General features: G+C 51.2%; 1 protein-coding gene across 1 annotated transcript; it reads left to right on the forward strand.

The window, feature by feature from the left end:
* Positions 1-5,697: 5,697 nt before the first annotated feature.
* On the forward strand, positions 5,698-23,969 carry LOC133044524 (uncharacterized). The gene is made up of 15 exons (XM_061125905.1): positions 5,698-5,806; positions 6,835-7,051; positions 9,380-9,484; positions 10,732-10,863; positions 11,853-11,937; positions 12,045-12,108; positions 12,568-12,653; positions 13,441-13,623; positions 16,037-16,090; positions 17,377-17,529; positions 18,615-18,682; positions 18,916-18,961; positions 19,463-19,526; positions 21,397-21,476; positions 23,937-23,969. The coding sequence occupies exons 1-15, from the start codon at positions 5,698-5,700 to the stop codon at positions 23,967-23,969; spliced, it is 1,479 nt and encodes a 492-aa protein (XP_060981888.1).
* Positions 23,970-25,813: the final 1,844 nt, after the last annotated feature.

Below are 25,813 nucleotides of genomic sequence, written 5' to 3' on the forward strand. Positions count from 1 at the left end.
CCCACTTTCGTCTCTCCCAGTGAAGACTTGCACTGTGGCCTCCAGGGAAGACTGTGTCTCAGTGCGAGTGTGGGGGCCAGCACTGTAGTCTGCCCCTCCCTACAATCAATAAACTGTGAATCCTGCAGTCCGGAGTGTGTCTTTGTCCCAAACTGTGAATCCTGCAGTCTGGAGTGTGTCTTTGTCCCAAATCATTTCACCCCCGGTAAGCTCAGGGACTAGACATCTGAGCCACATCTAGGTCACGTTCGAGCACATCTGAGTCAATCGGGGCCACGTCCAAGCGTTGTCTAGGTAACATCAAAATACATGTGGACAAGGCCCAAGATTTTGACCACCTCCCTGAGCTTCAGGAATGAGAAAGCCAGTTGCTGCCTCCGCCTTCCATGTCAATTTCTAGACCACCAATGGTAGGGCAACCTCTCTGGTAGGGACACACGTTGAGTTGACCTTGGTGATGTGGCGGGTCGAGGGCTCACTGAACAGCCTGACTCTTGGAGGCAGGCTTTGAGCTCTGATCTGGACCCCTCGATGGTTGTTTGACCCTGGGATGTGGCTCCCCTTCTCTGGGCCTCAGTTTCCTTCTCTGTAAAATGTGGAGAATTGTAATCCCTACCTTGGAAAGCTGTGGTGAGAATGAAATGAGAGAAAATGGTTCCTGGCACATGGGAAGTGCTCAAACAATGTCATCCATGGGTGATGTCATTGTCATTCTTGTTACCTGAGCTCCAGGATGTTGGGTCTTATCACTGAAGTCCCTTCCAGCTGAGACCGTGCGTGACTGCCATTGTCTCCCTGGCTTCCCTGATGTCAGTAAGTTGGGGACGGACAATAAGTCCTCTGTTCTCCAGCCTTTGGGCCCATCCCAGCACACAGAGCTCATGGCCCATGGGGGCCTGGCAGGAAGGGGTGGGTGGGTGTTTCGGGAGAAGACACTACCCAACTTCACAGTAAAAACAGCTCCTGACACCTCGAAACATGGAAAGGCAGCCAGAAAGGAGTTTCTCTGACAGGACATGGCTAGGCCCACACAGGGTGCTAACACCGGGGTCAGCGAACACTCACTGGGCAATTCTGAGTGCCAGGCCCTGTGCTGCAGTTCCCCACGCACCCTTGACCCCCAGCCATGCTTTGTGGTCCACATCCTACACACCACATTCCATTATTTTTCTAAGCCATGTTAAATCTGGGATTTTGAGCCCCCACTCACAAGGGAGATGAGACAGTCCATCTCCATCATGTCTGGGGTGGGGCTCCTCTGGTTCCCTAGGGTCCTACAAGGTTCAGTTGTGAGGTTTCCATGGAGCCTGGAGGATGGGGCTGACCTCTGGTCTTTGGTAACATACGGTCTTGATGAACAGATGGCCACCCTGCCCTCAAGATCCTGTGTCAGAGGTGAGCAGCGTGGACCTCTGGCCACGCTGGGGCACTTGTCCAAAACAGCCATGGCCATGGCTCCCAGGTTCTGCACCCACGATCTCTTGGCTTCCCCAAGTTTGGTGGATAAGTAACCCTGCTATCTTACCCTGTGGGAGCAGGGAACCTCTCCACACTGGCTCCCACGGCACCCCAGAGGGACTTAGCCCCAGGTGTCCACGGGTCACTTGCTTGATACACACGTTTATGGGCTGTCTCCCTCCCTGTCTCACTTTCCCCCTCTCCTACCAATGTCTCCCAGCACCACCTCCCAAATCGGCTACCCGCACTCAATCCTGGTCTCAAGCTCTGCTTCTGGGGAACCCAAACCAAGATGAGCATTTGCTCTGCAGGAGCAAGGACCTTACAGACCTTCACTCCCACAGCTTTCTCTACAGCCCATGGTGCTCCCACCTGACAAGTGAGGACACTGAGGCTCTGATGGCTCAGCCCGACTACCAAGCAGCCCCTAACCATTACACTATACTGCCTCCCTCTACTCTCTGCTCCCTCATCACTCTGCAGGGTCTCTGGCCCCCATGAAGAAGAAGAGAGGTGGTCTTCTGTGCCAATCCCCTTCCAATTTGCACCCTGAAGCACAAGCAGCATCTGTACACCCCCAAGGCAGGAGCCCCAGATCCAAAGCTCCAAGATTTCAGCCCCTTCTTGGACTGGGGGAGGGAAAAGTCCTTGGCTTCCTTCTGAGCCTTAGCAGCAAACAACAAACACCAAGTGATGTCACAGTAACTCCTCCTGCCTCAAAGGAATCATTTCATTTGTCTTACAGATGAGAATTCAAGTGACCACAGAGTTGTTGAAATGGTGGGCACCCAAACCTCACCCACATGCCCTAGCCTCCCACCTGAATCCACAGCAGGACAATGACCCAGTTTTCTTGTTCCTCAAAATAATAGGACAACTAATAGCCTCTGTTCCCTTAGAATTACTCAGTTCCCAGCACAGGGCTAAACACTTCCTGTGGGTTAACATTCCCATTTTACAGATGAATAGACTGAGGTTCAGACACAAGAGTAAAGATATCTTTTACCTCTCTGTGTACAAGCTTTTCCCAGAGGTTCCCTTTCATGGAGGAGACACTCAGGAAATCGCCCATCTCTTAGCAGAGATTAGTCAATAAGGTAAACAGAATCCATGGCACTTCAGCCAAAATATTCCCTCCTATTCTATTTAGAGAAGCCAGATATTGGAAGGGAAGGAAGACCTTGTGCAATCTCTGTATTTCTACCAACATCCTGCACCAGTTTGACACCTGCCCTGACTGCATCCCTGATGGTGAAAGGGAAAGGAATTATCCACAAGGAGAACCCTATGGAAAAATCTAAAACCCTCCTAGAGGTGAGTCCTGCCCACCATTGGGATGGCTGTACCGGCTGGGGGATACTGACGAGCCGGTTACACGTATTTACCATGTGGTACAAGTGCCCACGAGAGAGGACCTTCACACAGCAGTGTGCTTGGCAGTGAGGACTCGAGGTCTTGGAGCTGCATACATAGTAACATTGAATTTCCCTTTCACCAGTTTCCTCTCTGAGCCTTGATTTCAAACCCCAGTTTTGTCACATACATGCTATGTGACCTTAAGCAGATCACTTAGCCTCTCTGGGTCTCCATTTTCTCATCTGCAAAATCAAAATTAAAATAAGCAACTTTGGGAACTTCCCTGGTGGTCCAGTGATTAAGAATTCGCCTTCCAATGCAGGGGAAGTGGGTTCAATCCCTGGTTGAGGAACTAAGATCCCACATGCAACAGGGCAACTAAGTCCGTGCACCACATCATCTACTGAGCCCATGCATTCCAGAGCCTCTGCTCTAGAACAAGAGAAGCCCACGAGTCTCAATGAAGACTCAGCACAGCCAAAAATTAATTGATTAATTATTAATTAAGCAACTTTTGGGGAAGCCTTCCTATGTGCCAGGCTCTGACATCCACATGAATTGCCCCACTGAATCTTCACAATACCCAAAAGACATAGCTAGATTTATTATTCCCATTTTGCAGACATGAAAAGTGAGGCTTAGAAGGGAAAGTAACTGGCCCACACTTACACAGCTACCGAGGGACAGCGGGGATTTGAACCCAGACCTGTCTGGCTGCAGAGGCATGGCATGGGTGACGTATGTGGAAAGGGCATGAGGAGCGGCCACGGATGGTCACTGGGCCCTTCCCAGGTCTGCCTCCACCCCTCACCTGCTCTCCTCCACACATACCCCAACATCCGTCCTTGCTCCCTCGGGTTCTGTGACTGCTACATCCTGCAATAGCAGCCTCCTTGGGCCCCTCCTGAGAGCTGGAGGCTCAGCTGGAGGCTCTGCCCCAGGCTCCACAGCTCCGAAGTGGCTCCTAAGGGAAAGGACCCACCCCCCAAATCACAGGGCCCCCACACACTTCCTCCCTGGGGTCTGCTGCCCCAGGACTAGAGTCTGCTGCTGGGACCCCAGTGACTGGCCCTACCAGTTTTAGTCAGAGGCCCCTAACAGTCTGGTGCCAAGAGGACCCCTCCCTCCACTGAAGGGCTCCGCTGAGTGCAAACCCCGCCAGGAGGCTGGACTTCCTGCCATGCTCCTTTCCACCCGAATTTTAGAGCTCAGGTTATAAAAGTCTTGTCTTTCTGAGAAGCTGGTGACCGAGGCCAGGCAGAGATTCTGGACCGCCCTACTGTTGGAGAGGTAAGGACAGGGAGGCTAACTTGGGCATTTCTCAAATATTTCTTGAGCACCTACAATAATGTGGCGATGTGGCACAGAGATCCATTTCCCAGTTTCTCAGCCAAACTGGGTTTGAATCCAGGGTCCACAGCTACCAACTCTGTGACTTGGGTGAGCCACCTCCCCTCTGTTTTGCCGATTTCTATAAAATACTCCTGCTTTAGTGATCCCAGACCATCATAGTAAGGATTCAACAATGCAACGAAGCTCATAAAGCTCTCGGCATGGAGCCTGCTACACAGAAGGGACTCAAGTAGAAGTCTCAGCCAGTATGATTCAAGACCGGTGTGATATGCAGAGGGCTGGTGAGAAGTACTAAGGGCAAGAAGGGAGGAGAGACGCAACGTGGGTGAACTGATTGGGAAAACTGCCTGACATGAGCACTGGCTGAACACTGGCTGGGTGAGGAGTGGATGAGTTTCAAATCACCCCAATAGCTGAATATAAATAGTTTATGCCATGAATACAAATTTCCCAGTCCAGACTTCACAGCTGCAAGCAAACAAGAAAATCTCTTTCTCTAGGACCCAATTTAATCACTGGTTTGTGTTCCTGCCATCAAGCAACAAAAATCTGGATGTTGCTGATTCAAGGCAATGCCAGGATGCTCTCAGGCACTCCAGAGTAGGTTCAGCCACTTTGGGGGCATCCTGTCCTTGCTCAGGGTCAGCATCTACCCTCTGGGTGGCTTCTTCTTGGGCACTGGGGTGGAGATGTGATGGCTCTTTAATGGGTCCTGCTTACCCTGGCATGTACCCTGGAGGGGTCTCCACCCGGCTGGTCTCTGCCTTGGAGTTCCAAAGGCTGCGTCTCCTGGCAGCACAGCCTTGCCCACCTGGACAGCCCCTGCCACAGGCTCTTGGGTCCCAACTATACCCCCTTGGCTGCCTGGGCAGGGCTGAGGTTCAGCAGGCAGGAACCAGTACGAATGTACTGTTTGAAATATTGACATATCTCCCTACTAGTTGGTAAAAAGCCCTAACTTCAAGCCCCCCAAGTGCCTACCCTGGCTGCGGTGGTGCTTCTCCCAGGACCCCTACCCTATGTCCTCTCCTCAAAATTCAGAAACCTCCATGGTTAAACGGGAGTACTATCTCTCTTAATGTCTCACAATGTCACATAGCCACATTAACAGCTATTGGGCACACTACTTGCTAAGTGCTTTGCACATATTACTGAGTGCATTCCCCACAACAATCCATGATTGTCTCCCATTTTATAGATGAGAAAACTGAGGCACAGAGAGGTCAAATAATCTGCTCAGGGTCACACGGTCAGGAAGTGGCAAAGTCCAGATTGGAAGCCAGCCCACTTGGGGGAAAGGGCATTTCAGGCAGAAGGAATGGAAAGTACTGATGTGAGATGGTGGGAGATACAGATTGTGTTCAAGGATTGGTAGCTCTAGAGCGAGGGGGAGAAGTGAGGGAAGGGAAACTGGAGAGATGGCTCTAGAACAGGCAGAGCTGGGAGAAGCTGGGCAGTGGGTTCCCGCTGCGGACATGGAGATGGCCAGTGGGGTTCCCAGCCCTGTGTCCCCAGGTCCTGGGCAGGAGGATGCTGCTGTTCTGGGGGTCACTGCTCTGCTGGGGGCTGCTGCCCCAGGCCCAAGGTGAAGCCCAGCACTTAGTCTTCATGCGCATCAGCAAGGATCAGCTGGAAACAGGTAAATTTTAAGGGGTGGGTGGTGGGAGGCAGGAATTCCGGGAAGAGCAGGGGGGATAAGTGGCACCACCTCCCTGCTCAAGGCTTTTCCTCTGCTGGCCTCCCCACCAACCAGCAGCAGAATTTGCCTTCCTTCACTCAGAGTTGGCCCTCGAATCCCCTGGTCTAACACTTGCTGTGGCTCCCTAGTGCCTTTAGGAGATCCTCCACATTCCTCATCCTGGTTTCCAAGGCCCTGCCTCTCCAGCCTCTTCCACCACTTGCCCTGACCAGCCCTAGAGACTTCCCAGCTTGTGCTGTTCTTTACCCTATTCTCAATCCCCCAACACAACAGATTCTTATTCATCCCTTAAGGCCAAGGTCTAACAGTCCCAATGTCCCCAGCAGAAGCAGATTCCTTCCACTGGGTTCCCACAGCCCTTTGATGAAGCCTCGTCTGTGGCCTTATCCAAGCATATTATACTTGTGATCCTGTCTGTCTCTCTCCCTAACTCTGCTGTGAGGTCCTTCTTACCCATTCACCTCCTACCCCATTCAGCATGATCCAAACTCACTGAACTTTCTGTTTCATACACCCACTAGGCTCATCACCACCTCAGGGCCTCTGCATGTGCTGTTGCCTCTGTCTACATTGCTCTCTCCCAATATCTTGCAATAGTGGATTTCTCCACTTCATTCAGGTCTCAGCTCAAATGCCTCCCCCTCAGAGAGGCTCCCCTTGACCATCGTATCTAAAACAAACTTCCCCCCATCATGCCCCAACTCAACTCCATTCTATTTTCAAAAATTGCTTTACTTGCTTATCTAAGGGCTCAGTTGTCGTCTTTCGCTGCCCGCACCCCTAGAATGTAACCACCATTGGGGCACGAGCCACAGGGCTCCTGGTCCCTGAGCCCGGAAGAGAGTAAGCGCTTCATAAGTGCTTGTTGCTAAATGACTAAATCGCTGGCCCGGGGCAGGTGCTGGTGGGCATCTGTTGAATGACTGAATGAAGGGTGAGCCCCGCCCTGAGGAGGGCCTTGTCCTCAGACATTTCAGACCTGCTCTTTAAACACCGCGTCCTGGACCGTGTGACCAGGATCCCTGTGAGGGGGGCCGCAGGTGAAGGCCTTGCCATCTTGGACCACATGCCCTTCGTAAGAAAAAGCCTCTCCAAGAAGAGCAGTGGGCTTGACCTGCCGCTGGTCAGGGGTCTGTTCTCGGGACAGAGCCACTTGCCGCTGGGGGAGCTGCTCCAGCTCGGGGGGTGAGTTCCTTCTGGCTTTTCTCCCTGCTCAGATTCAGTTCTCCTCTGTCAAGTGGAACACAGGGTGGGCAGTGGGAGCCCCAGTGTCTTTGGAGCTTTTCTCCAACCTGGAAAGCCCTCAGCAAGTGCATTTTTGTTGTCCCTAAATCTCTCAAAAGGGAGCTTCCCTGGTGACTCAGACAGTAAAAAATCCACCTGCAATGCAGGAGACCTGGGTTCGACTGCTGGGTTGGGAAGATTCCCTGGAGGAGGTCATGGCAACCCACTCTCATATTCTTGCCTGGAGAAGCCCCATGGACAGAGGAGCCTGGTGGCCTACAGTCCATGGGGTTGCAAAGAGTCAGACACAACTGAGTGACTAAGCACACAAACCTCTCAAAGCCACTTGAAATCCTCCAGGGAACAAGACAGAATCTCAGTCAGGGATCTTAGCCGGGCAGCCCTCCAACCCTCCACATTCAGCCTACACCTGGGTATTGCAAACTTGCACAGTATTTGTTTTTTTTTTTTTTTTTTTAATAAATCTGGAGGGTTTTAATAAAAGTCCAGGTTTTCTGATTGTATTAGTTTGCTAGGGCTGCTGTGACAAAGTCCAACAAACTGAGTCATTTAAACCACAGAAATTCAGGAGACTGGAAGTCTGCAATCAGGCATTTTCCATATCTCTCCCCTAGCTTCTGGAGGCTTGCTGGCAATCTTTCATTTTCCTTGGCTTGTAGAATCATCACCCGATCTCTGCCTTCATCTTCACTTGGCAATCTCCCCGGGTGTGTGTCTATATCTGTGTCCAAATTCCCCCTTTTGACAAGGACCCCAGTCACATTAGACAAGAGCCCCACCCTACTCCAGGATGACCTCATCTTAACTCTATCTGCAACAACCCTATTTCTAAATCAGTTCACATTATAAGGTATTGGGGGTTAGGAACTCAATAATATATGTACTGGGCAGTGGGGGGAGCGGGGCGGAGACAGACACAGTTCAACCCATAATAGCAATTCTCTCTATAACCAAGATCTGGCCCAGCTGGCCTGATCTACCCCATGACAGTTATGCATGTGGGGTCCTTAGTTCCTAAGTCAGTCCCGAGTCACAAATTCTGGTAAAATAAGTACCAGCATAAGTGAATGCTGCTTATGTAGGTTGGGGCATGGGTTCCTCCAAGGTCAACCTCAGTAGTCACAGGTATGCCTCCAAATCCATCTCTCAGAGTGAGCAGGGAGAGCCAGAGAAGCTCTACAATAAGAGTCCAGAAGTTTTCTGATGAGGGTGAAATGGAATGAAAAGTCAGAGCACTAGGGAGGGTGGGGGTGCTTCCCAGAGAGGCCTGGAGTGGGAGCTGGGCCCACACCCGCCCAAGTGAGTGGTAGGACTGGCCACCACTCACCCCTGCCCATACATTGGCACCACCTCTGCCCACCCAGCCTGGCACAGGCTTGGAAAGCCCACAGAAAAAACACACAAGGTCCAAGTCATAATTCAAAGCTCTTTGGAAGTTTCCACGCTGGAGGCAGGCATACAACCCTTGAGGAGTCTGACCCACCCAGGTCTTCTTCCAGCACTGGAATTTGTTGCTGCCCACTCCAGTAGGCATCAGATGAGTTACCAGCTTGTATCTAATATTTAAAAAGAACTCTGAGTTCCTCTTAGCTCAGAGAGATGCAGGGACCTGAGGCCATCGCGGGGAGCAGGAGGCTCATGTCTTCCCTCCTGGATGCTCAGCTGGGCAGGTGGTCCCTGGGCAGCAGTGGGATCACCAGCCATCTTGCTTTCTCTAACTCCTGCTTGCTCTTGTTTTTTTTTGCAGAATGCTTTTATCTGAATTCAGACCTGTTAGATGGGCACAGATAGCTCCTCTACTGTATTCTCATTTTGTGCAGGGTGACACTGACACCCAGAGAAAGGAAGGGACTTGCCCAAGTTTCCAAGGCTTAGAGGCTGCAACGAGAGCCCAGTGTTCTATAGTTGGGCTAGAGGTCATTGTAGTGAAAAGTGAAAGCATTAGTTGCTCAGTCATGTCCCACTCCTTGTCCATGTCCTCTGTGCATGGGATTCTCTGGGCAAGAATACTAGAGTGGGTTGCCATTCCCTTCTCCAGGGTGTCTTCCCAACCCAGGGATGGAACCCGGGTTTCTTGCATTTCAGGCAATTCTTTACTATCTGAGCCACCAAGGAAGCCCTGAGGGTCATGGTAGGGGTTGTCCCAAAGCTGCCCCTGCCTTTCCTGGTATCTGCCCGAATTCTAACCGATACAGATACACACAGTCCACAGAGTCACAGGGGGGTTACCAGGCAACACAAAAACACCCCCACGCACACTGCTCACAGGTTGGTCATAGAAGATTCCGAAGGACCCGAGGTCACCTTGCAAGTCCTGAGTGACAGCCTGCTGCAGGTCACGTTGCGAAGCAAACTGTACCTCTCACTCCAGGGGTAGGTGTGCATGGGTGGGTCGGTGCTTTCTCCCCACCTCTCTCAGTTCCAGGCAGCCGTGCAAGGCTAGCAAAAGCCTGCTGCCTGTGTCACCATAAGGGTCACAGTAATCCTTGAAACTTGGGCATGTTTCAAAGTCATTTTTTCTTTTTTTAAAAATATTTACTTATTTGGCTGCGTTGGGTCTTAGTTCCTGCATGCGGGATCTTCATCGTGGTGCCCAGGCTTCTCTAGTTGTGGCTCAAGGACTCAGTAGTTGCAGCATGCAGTCTTAGTTGCCCCATGGCATGTGGGATCTTAGTTCGCTCACCAGGGATTGAACCCACGTCCCCTGCACTGGAAGGCAGATTCTTAACCACTGGACCACCAGAGTATTCCCCAAAGTCATTTTTTCTGATGGAAAAACTGTAGGACCGAGATCCACCTACACAGTGACTCACCCAGTGAATCTGCAGCAGAGGCTGAGATAAACCCTCTGACGTCCCTGTCAAGGGACATGTGTCATCTGGAGTAAAGGGTGGATGCTTTCACAGGATGATCAGAGGAGGGTCTGGTTCAAGCTCACCCTGAGGCCCAGCACACTGGAACTCGGCTTGAGCAAGGCCATCTGTCCTCTGGGCTCATCCACAAAGAGTTATGATCAAGTCCTCTGCTGCCCTTGCCTGTTGTGAGAGTTCACTGCCAGTCTGAGAGCTCAGACCGCGCACTAAGCGGTGGATGATATGCCATCCTGGGGTTGTAAACACAACAGACAACAGAGGGAGCAATACGGGCAGCCTTGGCACATCAAATAGGAAATCTCCTTACGTTGCCCTTAGGAACATCCAATCTCACTAATAAACAAAAAAAATTTTTTTATGGCATTTTTTGTTTAGCTTCCCTTTCTAATTGAAAAGTGAGCACCAAGAAATATTTCTTTGATAGGGATGTGGCCAAAGAGAAATATATCTCTGTTTTACGAGAAACATATTGTTGCCCTTATAATGATGCACAGTAAAATTGCACATGACCCTCGGCCTGGTGGGGACTGTAGTAAACTGGAGCGCATGTGGCCCATGTCCCGCTCACATCAGCCACCCTGTGAGGACACTGGCCCAGAGCTGCCAGATCTTTTAGGTTTTTCCAAAGTTGGAACTCCGTGTTTTTAATGAGCCCTCCAGACAATAGCAGGGACCCACCTGCCGGTGACTTCTGGACTCTGTCTTGGGCTGTGATTTGGAGCCTGCCCAGACACGCTGTGCCTACAGGATCCTGCGGCTCAGAGTCATCAAGAATATCCGCATCGGGGCTCGGCTGGAGCAGACGGGGAACAAGACCCACGTGGCCTTTGAGGAGTGCCACACCCCACCAGGGTACCTGAGCATCCAGGTTCTGGAGCAGTGAGTACCCACCCCCTTCCTGTGCTCAGCCCTCCACTGAGACTCCAGGCGGGGGCTGCCTCTCCCCAGCCTAGGTTGTCAGGGACAGGGTCATCTCCAAGGCCACCAGCTGTACACACCATCCATCAGCATCTCCTGCCCCCGTGTGGAGCGTTATGGTCAAAGTGTGCATCCATGCAGGTTGAATCTTGGCTCAGCTATTTCCTAACACTGGGAGCCCTGGCCAAGCTATCTGACTTCCAGGAGCCTCAGTTTTCTCGCCAATAAACAGTATCACTCAGAGAACCCTGGCCGCCCAGGGTGGTTGTCGGGGAGAGATGAGCTAACCTATGTGAGCTGCTGAGCACAGAACATGCCACATAAAGTGGCCACTGCCTGTGACTCTGTTTTAAAAACTATTTATGTACGTATTTTTAGCTGCGTCGAGTCTTCGTTGCAAGTACGCAGGCTCTAGAGAGCATGGGCTTAGTTGTCCAGCGGCATGTGGGATCCTAGGTCCCTAATCAGGAATCAAACCCAGGTCCCCTGCCTTGGAAAGTGGATTCTCAACCACTGGACTTCAGAGGAAGTCCCCTACCTATGATTCTTAGTATACCTAACACAAAAGCCACCTCCTCCAGGAAGCCTTCTATTGACTTCCACTGCCAGCTGTGATCTCGACCTCTTTGAAGATCCCAGAGAACTTTATCAGAGAAAGAAATAAAGCAAGAGAGGCAGAGAGGGAGGCTCACAAAGAAATAAAGTTGAGGAGGACAAAGTCTGGGAGAGAGAAAGCGAGAAGGCAAAAAGGGGAGAAAACAGAAAAGGAAAGTGGAGAAAGAGGGGAGCGGAGAGAAGAGTAACACCAAGCTGGGAAGGAAGCAGCCATCCTGAGCCTCCTTGTTACACAGACTCGCTGGGATCGCCTCCGCCCTGTCTGGACTACCCACTCTGGCCTCAGTCTCCCCTTCCATGGTGTCTGAGACCCCGTCTGCTCTCCACGCCCCTAGGATGAACCCCCTCCTGGTGAACGAAGCTCTGCGGTTGGTGACAGATGTCCTGGATGAGGCATTGCCCTTCCTCCTGCAGAAGATAGTGAGTTGCTCATTGTCCCTGTCCCCTGAAAGAGGGGTATGACTCCTAGGTTGGCCCCTTGACCTCACACCAACCTCAACGATGACCCCCTCATGCCTTTGCTCCAGGTGTGCCCCACTGCCACAACCCTGCTCAACTCGCTGCTGGAAGACCTGTTACATATCACTCTGCGTTCGTAGCTCCTTGCCAAGGGGAAGTGGGGCTTATCTGCTGCCCCTCAACTGCATGCCAGGAACTCATCTAGGCTCTGGGAATATGGTGGGAAATAAAACAGACAAAGCTTTCACATGGGGAGCCTACTTCCTAGTGGATAGGGGAAAGGGGAATTACTATGCCTTATGACCTTGGTAACTCATTTCCCACTCTGAGCCTCAGTTTCCCAATCTGTAAAATGGGATTAACCACAAGCTCACAAAACGGACCACTGTGATAACATGTATAACCTGGCGCAGAGTTATGGCTCAGTAAATGTTCATTGTTATAAGTCGCTCAGGCCATCCCACAATGAACATAAAGCTAAGCAGAGAAGGAAAAGGAATTTCTACTGCTTCGCAGCCTCCCCTTCCATCCTTCCCCCTTCCATCCATCCCCCAGGGTGGCTGGGGCCCAGCTTCCATTTCTTTGTTGCAGCCCCAGCCAGCTCGGGCCCAGAAGACTTCCAGTACTATGTCACCACCACAGAATTCACGGAAGAGGCCATCCTGATGAAAGTCCAGGTGAGCCAGCTCCTGGCCAGGGCAGACCCTCTAGGGACATCCACAGGTCTGGGGGAGGATGGGCATGGAGGAGAATGAGGTGAGGCTTCTCTGGATAGGAAGAAGACAAGGAGCAAGCAAAGAAAGTGGTGGGCAAAAGAGGAGGAAAGAGGGGAAGAGAGAAGGGCAGGTAGAAACGGCAGGCCCTGCCCTCCAGGGCTCACAGTGAGCCTGGGGAGTCCTGCTCAACCCTGGAGAGCAAGAGAGGCCACAGGGTTGTATGTCCCAAGAGCGAGAATTAGGATCCAACATAAGGGCAGGTGGGGCAGCCCGGGAGCAACGAGACAGTGTATAGTGCCCAGCTGGAAGGGACCCTCAGATGAGGAATCTGAGGCCAGGAGAAGGGACGAGGCTGACTGCCCCTTCCTCCATGGGATGGTAGCAGGCGGGTCAGGAGGACAGGAGAATTTGAGTGGATAGGAAAGAGGCGCTGTTAACAAAGTCACAGAGAAAGGAATGGAGTTACCTGAGCGATAAGCAAGGAAGCAAAGCTCATGGGTTCAAAACCAAGCTCCACCTCTTACCATGTATAGGATCTTGAGAAAGTCACTTCAGACCCCTGGGCCTCGTTTCCTTACCTATCAAATGGTTTCCATCTCAAGGTGCTACTGTGAGCTTGAAATGTGCCTGTAAGTGTTCAGCACTGTGTCTGGCACATAGTGAATCCTCTACGTATTAACTGTAACCAGTTTTTGGCCAGGGAGGTTGTTCTCACTGAATTTCTCCTTCCTCCTTCATTTTTCTGAAGCTTGTGACCCCATGCGGCCCAGGCGAGAGAGTCCCAAGGCCTGACTATCTGACCCCCAAGCCCCTCCCAAAATTAGCCCAGGGCAGCCTGGCAGACCTGGTCTTTTCACTGGAAACCTACAATGACATCCTGTCCTGCCTGTACACCAGCAAGGAGATCCATGTGAACTCCCAGGACCCCATGGTGAGTGCTTGAAGAAGGGGAGTACATTACTTTATTGCCCTATTTTTCACATGAAGAAACTGAGGCCCAGATGACAGAAGGGCCTTTTTTTTTTTTTTTTTAAGAAGTGCCTTTCTGGTGGGCCCAGGTAAGTCACTTTCTCTCTCTGGACCTCACCTGGAGAACTCCTATTCATCCTTCAGAACCTAGTATAGAAGTTCCCTCCTCTAGAAAGACTTCTTTGAACACCCAGGCCCCTTTGTTTTTCCTCTCTTCATAACATTTATTCTGCAAACATGTATTGTAGGCCTACTGTGTGCCATGCTCTGTACACACAGGGTCTCTGCCCTTGAAGAGGTCAAAGTCTATTGGGGGAACAGAAACTAAACAAGAAAATAGTCAGATAAATAAAATAATGTATCTATTTATAATGAGCAGAGCAGTGGATAAGCAAGTGACCGGTGGAGGTGAGAGGGCTGCCCTGGACACTGAGGTCAGTAAAGATGTCTCTGAGAAGTGGCCTGAATGGTAGCAAAGAGGCACACACACACACAAGTCTATAAGAAGGGCAAGTTCCCAGGGTCTACAAGGGGGTCAAACAGAAAAATCCAGATCGATTACTGCTCAACAGCCCCCAGCATCTCCCCATCACACTCTGAGTAAAATCCAGCCTCCTCTCTGCAGCCCTGGAGCCTTGTGTGGTCTGGCCCCGCCCACCTCTCTAGCTCTGTCTTCTCACCCACTAGACTCCAGTCACACAGGCTGGACCGGTGCTCACCTCAGGGCCTTTGCACACACTCTCTCCCTACCTGGAACAATCTTCCCCCCACTGCTGTTCTCAGTGCAAATGTCATCACCTCAGAGAGCCACCTCCCCGGCCACCACATCTAAATAGCTAGAGTAAGTTTTTTCTCTCTCCACCCTGCCTCTCTCTTTCTATTCTATTCTCTTCAAAATATAGATCAAACTGTGTATATGTGTATGAGTAAAGTTATATGTGCAGAGTCATATATATATATATATATACACATATGTAATACATACACATAAACACACATATGTATATTTGTGTGTTCATTTCCTTAGCTTTGCCTGTTCACTGTCTCCCTCATTCTGAGGTTGGGGACTGTGATCAGTAAACTCTGTGAATACTCTGTATACTCTGTACACAGCGAGTGCTCAGTAAACACTGAAATACAGAATCCCAAGATCCATATCTGGAAGAAATCTAGTGTTATTGCTCCATTTTTTACATGAGGAAACCAAGGACAAGACAGGGAAAGTGACCTTCCCAAGTCACCCAGCAGGTAGGATCAGGGCTAGAGCCAAGACTCCTGCTTCCCCACACTGTTCCCTCCTTTTCACACAGGTGACACCTCTAAGTCTAGATATGAACCCTGTGAACCCATGTCCACAGAAATTTTTACACCACTGGGTGAGGGTACATATGCAAGGGTGATCTTTGCAGCCTCACTTGTTACAGGGTGAAAAATAAAGTTAAACTAGGAGTCCATCAATAAGGAATTGGTAAAAAAAAAAAAAAATAAGTCATGTTATGGTCATATATGGTGGAATACTAGGCAGCTGTTTAAAAGAATGGGGTTGTTCTATAGGGACTGATGTTGAGAGGAATAAACAAGGCACAGGACCATGTGGTTAGAATGTTCCCATCTATTCATTCTTCTATGTGTGTAGAAAACAGTCTGTCAGGATATACTCCAAAATATCAACAGTAGTTACCCTTGAGAATAGGATTTAGGGGAAAAGGGTTCAGATGGACTTTTAATTTTTACTGTATACATTTTATAGTGTTTGCTCTGGTGATTTAAGATTTTCAAAAATCAATAGAGCACAGATAGTTAATACAAACATGATAAAGCAAGTGCAGAAAAATGTTAATAGAAGAATCTAGGTACTAAGTATACAAATGTTCTCTATAAAATTCTTTCAACTTTGCTGCATATGTGAACATTTTCACATGGTACTTCCCTGGTGGTCCAGTGGCTGGGAGTCCAAGCTCCCAATGCAGGGGGCCCAGGTTTGATACCTTGTCAGGGAACTAGATCCTTTATGCTGCAACTAAGAGTTTGCATACTGTAACTAAAGATCCTATGTGCCACAACTAAAACCTGGTATAGCCAAATAAATAATTATTATTATTTTTTAAAAGAAAGAAAATTTTCACAATAAAATATTGGCCGGGGACTGGGGGGAATCATTGAAACAATAATGTCAACCTTTCCAGGTAAATCATGGTGAGAAGCCAAATGAATGGCTCCTCCTATGCTGAGACTGAGTGGTGTGCCAGTGGTACCTTCAGTTGGGGACAATTACATCTCACTGAACCCCGCTGACACCCCTCCCACCCCTTGAACCTGCTCAGAAAGGATCTGCAGGATTCTAATGGCCAATGCACACCTTGCCCTTTTTCCAGGCTGCCAACCTCATCCAGCTATTGTCACTGAGTGCACTGGAGCCTGAACCCAAGGTGGGTGTGTTGCCTGCTTCTCCCCCAGCACCTCGGGCAGGATCTCAGGAAAGATTCTAGAACAGAGGACAGGATTGGGCCACACAGGCATGTTGCATTTGGCCAGACTTTCCTCCTGTGGACTCTGGAAATCACTGTACCTTCTTCACAAGTGATTACAAGGGACAGTTCACTTAGCTCATTGTCCCACCCAGGTGACGTGGCCATGAGGCTGTCATTATTCAGTACTGAACAAAACCCCAAGCCTGCTAAGGCATACCCAAGCACATGGCAGACAGCAGTGAGCAGAGACTGTGTGCCAGACCGCTCCACCTCCATCAACATAATCCTCGAAAAGCCTGCCTCTCACCACCCTTTTACACTTGTGCAAACAGGCTGAGCAGAGTGACTTCACTTGCCCACGCTCACATTGCTCAGTAAGAGGCAGAACCAGGACTTGTTCTGGTCCCAGACTCCAAGATCCATGCTCAGCATGCGCTCTCCAAAGGCTCCAAGAACAGGGAACCTGATGAACACAGAATAATGACAATAACCACAGTAGACAGGGCTTCCTTGGTGGCTCAGATGGTCAAGCATCTTCCTGCCATGCATGAGACCTGGGTTCGATCCCTGGGTCAGGAAGATATCCTGGAGAAGGGAATGGCAACCCACTCCAGTATTCTTGCCTGGAGAATCCCACGGACAGAGAAGTTCATGGGATCACAAACAGTCGGACATGACTGAGCAACTAACACACATACACACACACACACATACACACACACAATAGCTAACAATAGTGCTACTAGGAGCAAAGTTCCTTTCTAGGCACTTTACATTAATTTACTCATTTAATCACCACAACAACCTGCTGAGGTAGGTATGATTATTATCCCCATTTTATTGGGTTGGCCAAAAAGTTTGTTCATTCCAAAAGCTGTTATGGAAAAACCCAAATGAGATTTTTGGCCAACCCAATGCAAGCATGAAAGTTGAGGCACAGAGAAATTAAGAGAGTTGTCTCAGGCCACACAGTTTAGAAGCAGCAGAACTAAACTCTGACTCCAAAATCTATACTCTTATTCGCTTTGCATGCCCAGAAAAAGGGGGATGTCATTTCACGTCAGAGGAGCTCAGGGAGGGTAAGTGACCTTCCCAAGGTCACACAGCAAGTTGCTAGAAAACTAGAGTGAAAACTCAGACACCTTGACTCCTAAGATGGCCTTGGTCCCGTCCCTCCCAGCTGGGGGCTAAGGAACACCGTCTTCTGTCCCGGCCGGCACCTTCTCTGCTTTCACCTTATTTAGACTTCTGATCAGTCCAGAGGGAACGTGGGACTGACCGTCAGCCTCCCTGAGCCTCCCATCATCCACCTTGATGGCCACAGAGCCTCCGTCATCCAGCCGGGCTCCCTGCTGCTGCTGGGGTCCAGCAACACCTCCCCTGTCTCGGTTTCTTGGGTGAGTAAGCCTCTAAGTTCTTTGTTCCTCAAGGAGCTTGGGGCCACTTGAGGGCCCCTCCAGGGCCAGCTGACTGAGGCAGTGTGACAGAGGGCAGTGGCAAACCTCGCCGCCGTGACATCTGCTAACATTCCATAGCCGTGCCTGTTGTGAGAAAATTAAAATACTTTCACACCTGCTCCCGTAAGTCCAGCCCCCGTGCTCCCCAGAGATTTCTTCAGCAACTAAAAGGTTTTGCCTCTGATACCCTCTTGACTCTCTCTTCTGGACATGGCTGCATTGAAACCCTTGTCCACAAAACCAGGAGAAAACTCAGAGAGACAGAGTTCATGAAGGGCTAAATGTGATTGTATTCTCTGCTCCCTGAGAGAGAGAGAGGTGACCCAAGCTAGAGAGGAGTGGACCCTGGGAGGAATTCTGGGGAAAGACAGCTTCATCGAAGTTTCAACCCCTCTATCCCAAGCCCCGCTGGGGTTTCTACTTCCCACTCCACAGACCTTGAAATTGGGAAGGCGCTGTGTGACACGTCTTAGCAACTAAACAACTGTGGGGCAGAAAGGTCGCTCCACTATAAGTGAGTTTAGGAGCATCTGCTGTGTGTAACTGGATCCTGGGAACTTAGCTGGCGTGATTCTCTGGACCACAGATCAGTCATATCTGGTTGGCAGTAAAAATTCTAGTTTCTGGTTTAGGAGGTAACCGTATAAATTATGGAGACCCAGGGACAACCCCCTCAAAACCAAGGGTGCTCTGGCTTCCAGCAAGTGATTCCACCACCAAATGACTCACTGCAAAAAGCTTTCCCTCCACTGAGCTGAGCTTCCGCCTCCCCTCATATCCAGCCCTGGCCTCCAGGAGCACCCAGCACCCACCCCCGCCCCCGCCCCCTCCCCGCCCCAGTGCTCTCTCCCATGGCAACACCCACACATTCGTGGTCTGAACTCACAGGAGCCAGCAGCTGGGGCTGGGTAGAAGATGGGGTGAGGGGGGCTGGCCCTGGACAATGTAGGGTGGGGGTGCAGGAAATCCCTCTGTCTGGAATGTGAATTCCTCTCCTGTTCTGACCTAATCTCCACTCTTCATAGAAACTCCTTGCAAAGGCTGTGTTTTCCTCAAAAAATCAGGAATTAAAACTTCAGTTCACTCCAAACAGGTAAATATTTTTAGTTTGGGATGTTCAGGAAAAAAAATGAGAGGGTTGACAGAGAGTGTGGTTTCAGGGTGCAAGTCTCCCAGCTCACTGTCAGCTGAATGGAGCCATTGAGAGGAGGAGGGAAGGAAAGGGGCAGGGGGAGGTGTGTTGTGACTTGAAGTCACTGAACATTGCACCCTTCTCTCACCCCAAGCAACTGCCATGACCTAAAAGGGTGATCTCTTTTCCAATAGCATTACAGTCATTCTGGGCCCTTACCCCGCTGGCCTTGCAGAGCAGGTGAGTCTCTTTCCTTACCCTTGGCTTCTCATGGTTCTGAAGGACCCATGCACAGGCCTGAAAGAAGGCCCTGAGCCTCTGATGTGGGGATGGGAAGCCTCACTCGCTTTCTGGATGATCTTATCCTGCCCACAGGGGTGGGGAGAACCCTCAGAATGTCAACTTGTCTGTTTCATTCTTTGATCCACTTAACAAGTTTGTCCCCATGAAGCTCTGGCCCTGGGGTTTTCTCTGGCCCAACCGGTTTGCTGGACTGCCCTGCAGAGAAACAAAGAATCTTACTGTGACCTGGGGTGAGGCGACCCTTTTTCAGGGCCCCCAATGTTCCCCAGTCCCTTCACGAATCTGGTCGTCTGGCTCCAATGCCCTTTAATAGTGTAGTTCCCAGAACTACTCCTGGTCTCCTGTGGGCACCTGGACACTGGAGTCCCCCCATTCCCATGGTCGGAATCTGCCAAGCCAGCAGAAGTGACCTTCCTGTTCCACTTTCATTTCTTGTAGAAAGAACGTCTGGAGGCCTTTCTCTTCGAGCTTCTGAACTGGAGGGTCCTGCCCCATCACAACAGTGAGCACCACTGTGTTTCTACTCAGGGCCGCATACCACGCGGCTGGGAGCCACATCAGCCACGCCTGCAGCCCCACGCAGACAGCTGGCTTCTGCCTTGTCCCCTGGGCTCACTTGAGAATTGCAGAGACCCTGAAGTCTGGGGGTGGCAGATGGGGGGTGGGAGAGGGGCCACCTGTGCCCTCCTGTTCTTTGCTCAGGTCACTAGTGGTAACAAGAAATCAGAGTGGGGCGAGGAAGGGCTTCATAGGGAGGTGGGGGTAACATGATGGAAAGTTAGAAAAAGAGAGGCCCTCAGAGGTGGTGAAGCCCACAGCTCAGAGTTCCTACACCTGCAGGGGCCAGGTAGGTAACACACCCAAAGGAAGCAGCCCAGATCGGGCCTATGGAGAACACGTCCCACGTTTAGTGGGCAGCTAGCACTCAGCTAGGACTTCCCAGGTGGCTCAGTGGTAAAAGAACCCACCTGCCGATGCAGGAGACAGAAGAGACTTGGGTTCAATCCCTGGATCAGGAAGATCTTCTGGAGGAGGACACGACAACCCACTCCAATATTCTTGCCTGGAGAATTACATGGACAGAGGAGCCTGGCAGGCTATAGTTCAGGGGGTCCCAGAGTCAGACACGACTGAGCAACTAAGCACGCATGAGCACTCAGCTCAAATGAGAGCAGGGAAGATATTTTTCACCTTTGCGAGACGCCAGAAAGCTGAACTTTTTGAGACATCGCCTCCATCTTAGATAACAGCAACAAAATCAAACTTTCCCAAGATACCCTTGTCTTAGTTTGGGTTTCCTGGGAAGCAGACCCTGAGGTAACAGAGTGCAGGCAGCAGGAAGTGGTCCCAGGAAGATGGAGGGGTGAGGGAAGTGAGTCTTTCAGAAATGCAGAGTGCAATCAGGCTCTTCTGCCCTGTGGCACTCGCAGCTTCCCTCTCCTTCCACCTCCCCTGATGCGGTCTGTCTACCCATCACTGTCTACCCAACACCTGCTGCCCATCACCCGTCTACCCACGTGATTATTTAGCCATTGCCTATGACCCAGCCAGAGGGCGAGCTGCCGGAGGGCAGGGACCTCTGATTTTGTTTTTTGTGTTCCTACACCTTGTCCAGGCCTCCCACCCAGGAGGCCCTCAGGAAAGACTAATACAAGTAGGATAAACAGTTCAGACCTCACTCACCTCTGAGAAATCACCTGGCTCAGCCTCCTCCTCTTTCAGAGAGACCCAGAGATGTCCCCCGTGGAATTACCCAAGGTCACTCTGCAAGTCGGCAGATCTGAGCCCAGAACCCTGGCTCCTAGTTTCCCTGACATGAGCTTTCCTCTGTGCTCCAGCTCCAGGACTCGAGTTAGGACTGCAGAGTGAAGCCAGAGAAGCAGAGAGCGGCTCAAATGCTGAGCAGGCAGAAGGTAGATTTACCATCTGTTCTGTGGCCCACGGTAGACAGGGAAGGTTCAGGGCATGAAGTGAGCCAATTCATTTTCAAGAAGGGGAACCAACTGGAGGTTGGAGGATGGTAGTTACAGACAGTCCAACAAGGCAGCCAGAGTCCAAGTAGGCAAGTGTTAGTCGTGTCCGACTCTGTGACCCCATGGACTGTAGCCTGCCAGACTCCTCTGTCCATGGAATTCTCCAGGCAAGAATACTGGAGTGGGTTGCCATGCCCTTCTCCAGGGGGTCTTCCTGACCCAGGGATCGAACCCAGGTCTCCCGCATTACAGGCAGTTTCTTTACCATCTGAGCCACCAGGGAAGCCCCCAGGCGGGCAAGGATGCAACTTTATCTGGGAGAGCAGAGAGGAGGACACACCCAGCCCCACAGACACCTGCCCACAGCACACCGAGCTTCCCCGCCCTCCCCTCCTGCAGACCTGCTCAGAGAACAAGGCCTCCTGCTGCCCAACATCAAGGGCATCTCCTTTGACCAGGCGCGAATGGAGCCCTCCAAGGTAAATGCTGGGAAAAGGAGCTTCCCGTGGCCCACTTGGGAGGTCAGAGCTACAGGGGCCGTGGGGTCCCACAGGGGCTTGTTCCCATCCCACGGATGGGGACGCTGAGGCTCCGGCAGAGGAGGTGCTCCCTTGACCTTGCTCATCTCACTGTCTTCTCACAGCCATACTGGGTGGGCTGCCCCATTTACAGATGAGGAAGCTGAGGCTCTGGGAGTGGGAGGCTTCATGAATCCCTCCAGGAGCCATACCCCTGGCTCTCCGAGAGCTTCTAGGCCTTAGACAGGTGATCTTCACAATTAGCTCCATGAGGCTGATGCTATTACTTTTCCCATTTTACAAAAGAAAGGTAGAGAAACTTGCCCAGGGCAGCAGAGCCAAGATTCCCAGTGGGATTCATCTGACTTCAAAGCCTGTACCCTTAGCCTGGAACACCCACCATGCTAGAATTGGGTATCCTGACCCCCAAAAACAGGGCTGCTGCCTCTTGCACCTACTATCTGAATGCCAGGAAGGGAAGATGGAGGTGATTCCATCAGCATTTGCCAGCTCTGAATCTTCCCCCAGAGTCGCCTCGCCCCTTCGGCCCTCTGATTTTCCTTCTGTGCGTGAACCTGAGAAAAGGCTGATAGGAAAGGACAGAGCTTAGAAATGCCCTTCATTTCTTTGTTCCTGCCTTTAAAAGACCCCCACTCTTAAACAGCAGCACAGGAAGGGATGTTTGGTGCAGGGTAGAGAGAGAATCACAGAACCTCCTGGTTCTGAGGCTGTACAACCTCAGGCAAGCCACTAGCAGTCTCTCAGCCTGTTGTCTCTGTTTGCGTAATGGAGAGAAAGATAGTTCTCCCCCTGGGCCAGAAGTGAGGGTTCCCCTCACAAACACAAACAACCAATAAGGCCAACATTTGACAGAATGTGACCCACCACCCCAGACATACAGTTCGAGCTTCAGGACCCCCAGTTATGCCAAATCCTGGACCCAGCACTCCCCAGTTCCCAGTCCTGACATTCAGGAAACACTAGAAATCCACTTTCAAGGACCAGAAGTTACTGAGCAGAAGGAGGCAGAGGGGACAGCAGCAGTTCCTATCACAAAACCTCAGATCCTCGCCTGGGCTGCTCCCCACCCCCAACCTCAGACTCTGCCCTAGATTCAACCCAGGATGGCCCTAGTTGGTGACTCCAGGTGGTCGGCTCCAGGTGACTCTAGCAGGTCAGGGCTAGAAGCTGGAAGGGCTACTAGAGGTAACATAGGGGCCCACCTGCTCAGAAATGATGCCACAGATCCTGGCTGTTGGGGCCAGTACTCGGAAGAATAATCAGGGCATAGCCCCTGCAGCTACTATATAACCCAGACCTATAGAGGCAGGGAGAGAAGGAAATGGCAACCCACTCCAGTACTCTTGCTTGGAGAATTCCGTGGACAGAGGAGCCTGGTGGGCTGCTGTCTGTGGGGTTGCACAGAGTCGGACATGACTGAAGTGACTTAGCAGCAGCAGCATAGAGGCAGGGAGACTTCCTAGTGGCTTAGTGGTGAAGAATCTGCCTGCCAGTGCAGGAGATGCGGGTTTGATCCCGGGGTCAGGCAGATCCCTTGGAGAAGGAAATAGCAGCCCACTCCAGGATTTTTGCCTGGAAAATCCCATGGACAGAGGAGCTTGGAGGGGCTATATTCCATGGAGTTGCAAACAGTTGGACATGACTTAGCAACTAAACAACCATAACAACAACCAAGAGGCAAGGGGAGAAAGTGTGGGTGGGCTCAGTGGCTCACTCGTTAATTCATTTATAGACTGTCCCACACTGTCAAGTTGATGACATATTGTACAGCTCTAGAATGCACCACCTATACTATTGTGTACAAGAATGACACCACCTAGAGTTGGACAGTGCACAACCTCTACATCCTTCCATGGCTGCCCTCATCACTCACTCATTAATTCAGTCAATAAATGTGACTGACTGCTCTGTGCCTGGCCCTGTGCTGAGTGATGCTGAGATACAAATGAGTTAGACCCAGGGCCTAAACCTTCCAGGAGCTCCCATTCTTGTGGAAAAAGGGTGCAGGAATGGATGGATTCCAGCAACATGGTCAGGTCTGGCAGAGGTTTAAGCACTGTGGTTGCAAACAAGTGAAAGGCTCCAACCCACCTCAGGGTGACCCGAGCAAGACAAACCCCATTGCTACAAAAATATGAGAGTCACCTTGATACACAGGCTCTCAGGACAAACCCCAAAGACTGGTCTGCCCCTTCACTCACAAACATTCCCAAGAACCTCCTCCCCCTCCACTCTATCCCCCTGTCCAGTCAGTTCCTGACTGTGCCCTCTGGCCACCAGGGGAAGGCATGTCCTCAGGGCACACAGTCCCTCTCAGGAGTGGCAGGAGCAGCCTTGGGGAGAGCTGGCTTTGTGCACGGTGTGGACCGAAGGGACACATCTCCCTCCTTCTGTCCACAGGACTACCTGCTGCTGACTGTTCCGAAGGAATAACCAGTTCTTACTGAGAGCCAGTCCCTCCCCTCAGCCTCAAGTGCCCCAGGCCCTTGAGAGTCCAAGAATGGCTACAGTCACAATGGAAAATCACAGTTGCAGTAAAGATGATTCTTGCTTGAGGACTCTAGTTCTGAATTTGTTAAGGGGTTCTGGGAAGTGGCCAGGCTGTTCTGAAATGTTTCAATGAAGGGGTTGTCTCCCTGGCCATTCCTGTTTTCCCTTAGCCCCTCAGAGGGGTATTCTGAATTCTGTATTCAGTGTCTTAAGATGGTGGAAGTGCCTCAGAAAATGGAAAAGGGACTTGAACTCCGAAAGCCTAGCCCCTGAGAGGATGGGGTGTGGACAGGATGGGAGGAACATGCGCACATAGGAACGCTCCCCTGCTCAAGAGGGAGGAAGAGAAAGGAAGCAGGAACAAGAGTCCCTAAAAAAGAGAGGGACCACAGGAGACAGATGTTTGGGAGGCCCTGAGCAGAGAGGGAAGCAGGCAGACCCTCAAGCAGGTGAGTGCCTGTGAGACGGCCACACCTCAGAGCTCCCCTGGCCCCAAAGGCGTGGTAAGCAGCAGAGTGATTTTCATGTGCCCAAGAGCAGGGCTTTGGAGGGAGAGAGCCAGAAGCGTCCTCCCCATCAACCTGCCAGCCCCATGTGGCCCAGGCAGAGCAAAGCAGTGAGCAGAGAAAAGCCAGGCACCAGAGGGCTTTGCAGTCTGAACTGTAAACATCACCATGGTTGCCAAGGATGGAGGGATGGCCAAGCAGAGGGATACCCCCTCCCACACCTGGGCACCTGTCAAAGCCCACAGCAGGTCGGGCCCCGCCCCTGAAAAAGGCAGATGGGGGGAAACTTCAGACTCTTATAGAGACTCATAGCAGGCTCTGTCTTGAGAATGAATAGGTAGTCAGTCGCTCAGGAACCCCAGCTGGCCTGTGAAACTGGAGAAATTGCTGGGGAGGCTGTCCTGGGGGCTGATTCTCTACCATGCAGCCCAAATAATGGGGGAACTCACAGGTCTGCTGCAGGGTCCCTGATGGTAGGAGGAGGTGGGAGCCCAGAGCAGACCACTTGTGAGTTCTTTACCTGACTCCTCAACCTGTTTTACAAGCCTCACTTTGAAGGAAAAAAGTCCCCCACAGGAGCCCCCAGTGCAGGAGCCACCAGGAGGACTTCGGGCAGGAGGGCAGGACCGTCCTGATCTTGGACCTCACCCTTGATGTGTGTATGACACACCCAAGATAAGGTGGAGGCTGGAACATGCTTTCCCAGAGGAGACACGAATCTTTACCCCCAGCCCAGAATTTTCCCACCTGTGTGTGACCACATCACCTGGCACAAGGTAGATACTAAGTGCAAAATGATTGAATGGAGACTTCCTCAGGACCCTGGCTTGCTCGTCATCAGGAACGACCTGTCCAAGCAGGACAGAGCCTCTCCCTCAAGCCTTAGAAGATCCTCATTCCTCTCCTATGGCTTTACCAGATGCATGTCACTCTGCAGTCTGCAGACACTGTTATCCCATTAAACCTCGTGATAACATTGGGTGCTCCCTGATAGGGTGTGAGATCACTCCCTTCTGCCAGCAGAGCAACACCACTTCCGATGCTACAAGTCAAGACAGGGGCTCCAAAGACCACCCTCCTGCTCTCTCCACCCCATATGGTCCCTTCCTGCTGCCACCCCCATCCCAGGCCTCGAAGCTCAGCTAAGGAGCAAACAGCCCAAAACACCTCCCCTGCTCACCTGCTCTGGTGATCTAAGGTCTTCCCCAAAATGATCCTCCCTGAAGGTCTTCTTAAGAAATACATCTTTATAAGAAGTGATTTTCAATTTTTCAAGGCTCA

The sequence above is a fragment of the Dama dama genome, chromosome 23, assembly GCF_033118175.1.
Source record: "Dama dama isolate Ldn47 chromosome 23, ASM3311817v1, whole genome shotgun sequence".
Taxonomy (NCBI): domain Eukaryota; kingdom Metazoa; phylum Chordata; class Mammalia; order Artiodactyla; family Cervidae; genus Dama; species Dama dama.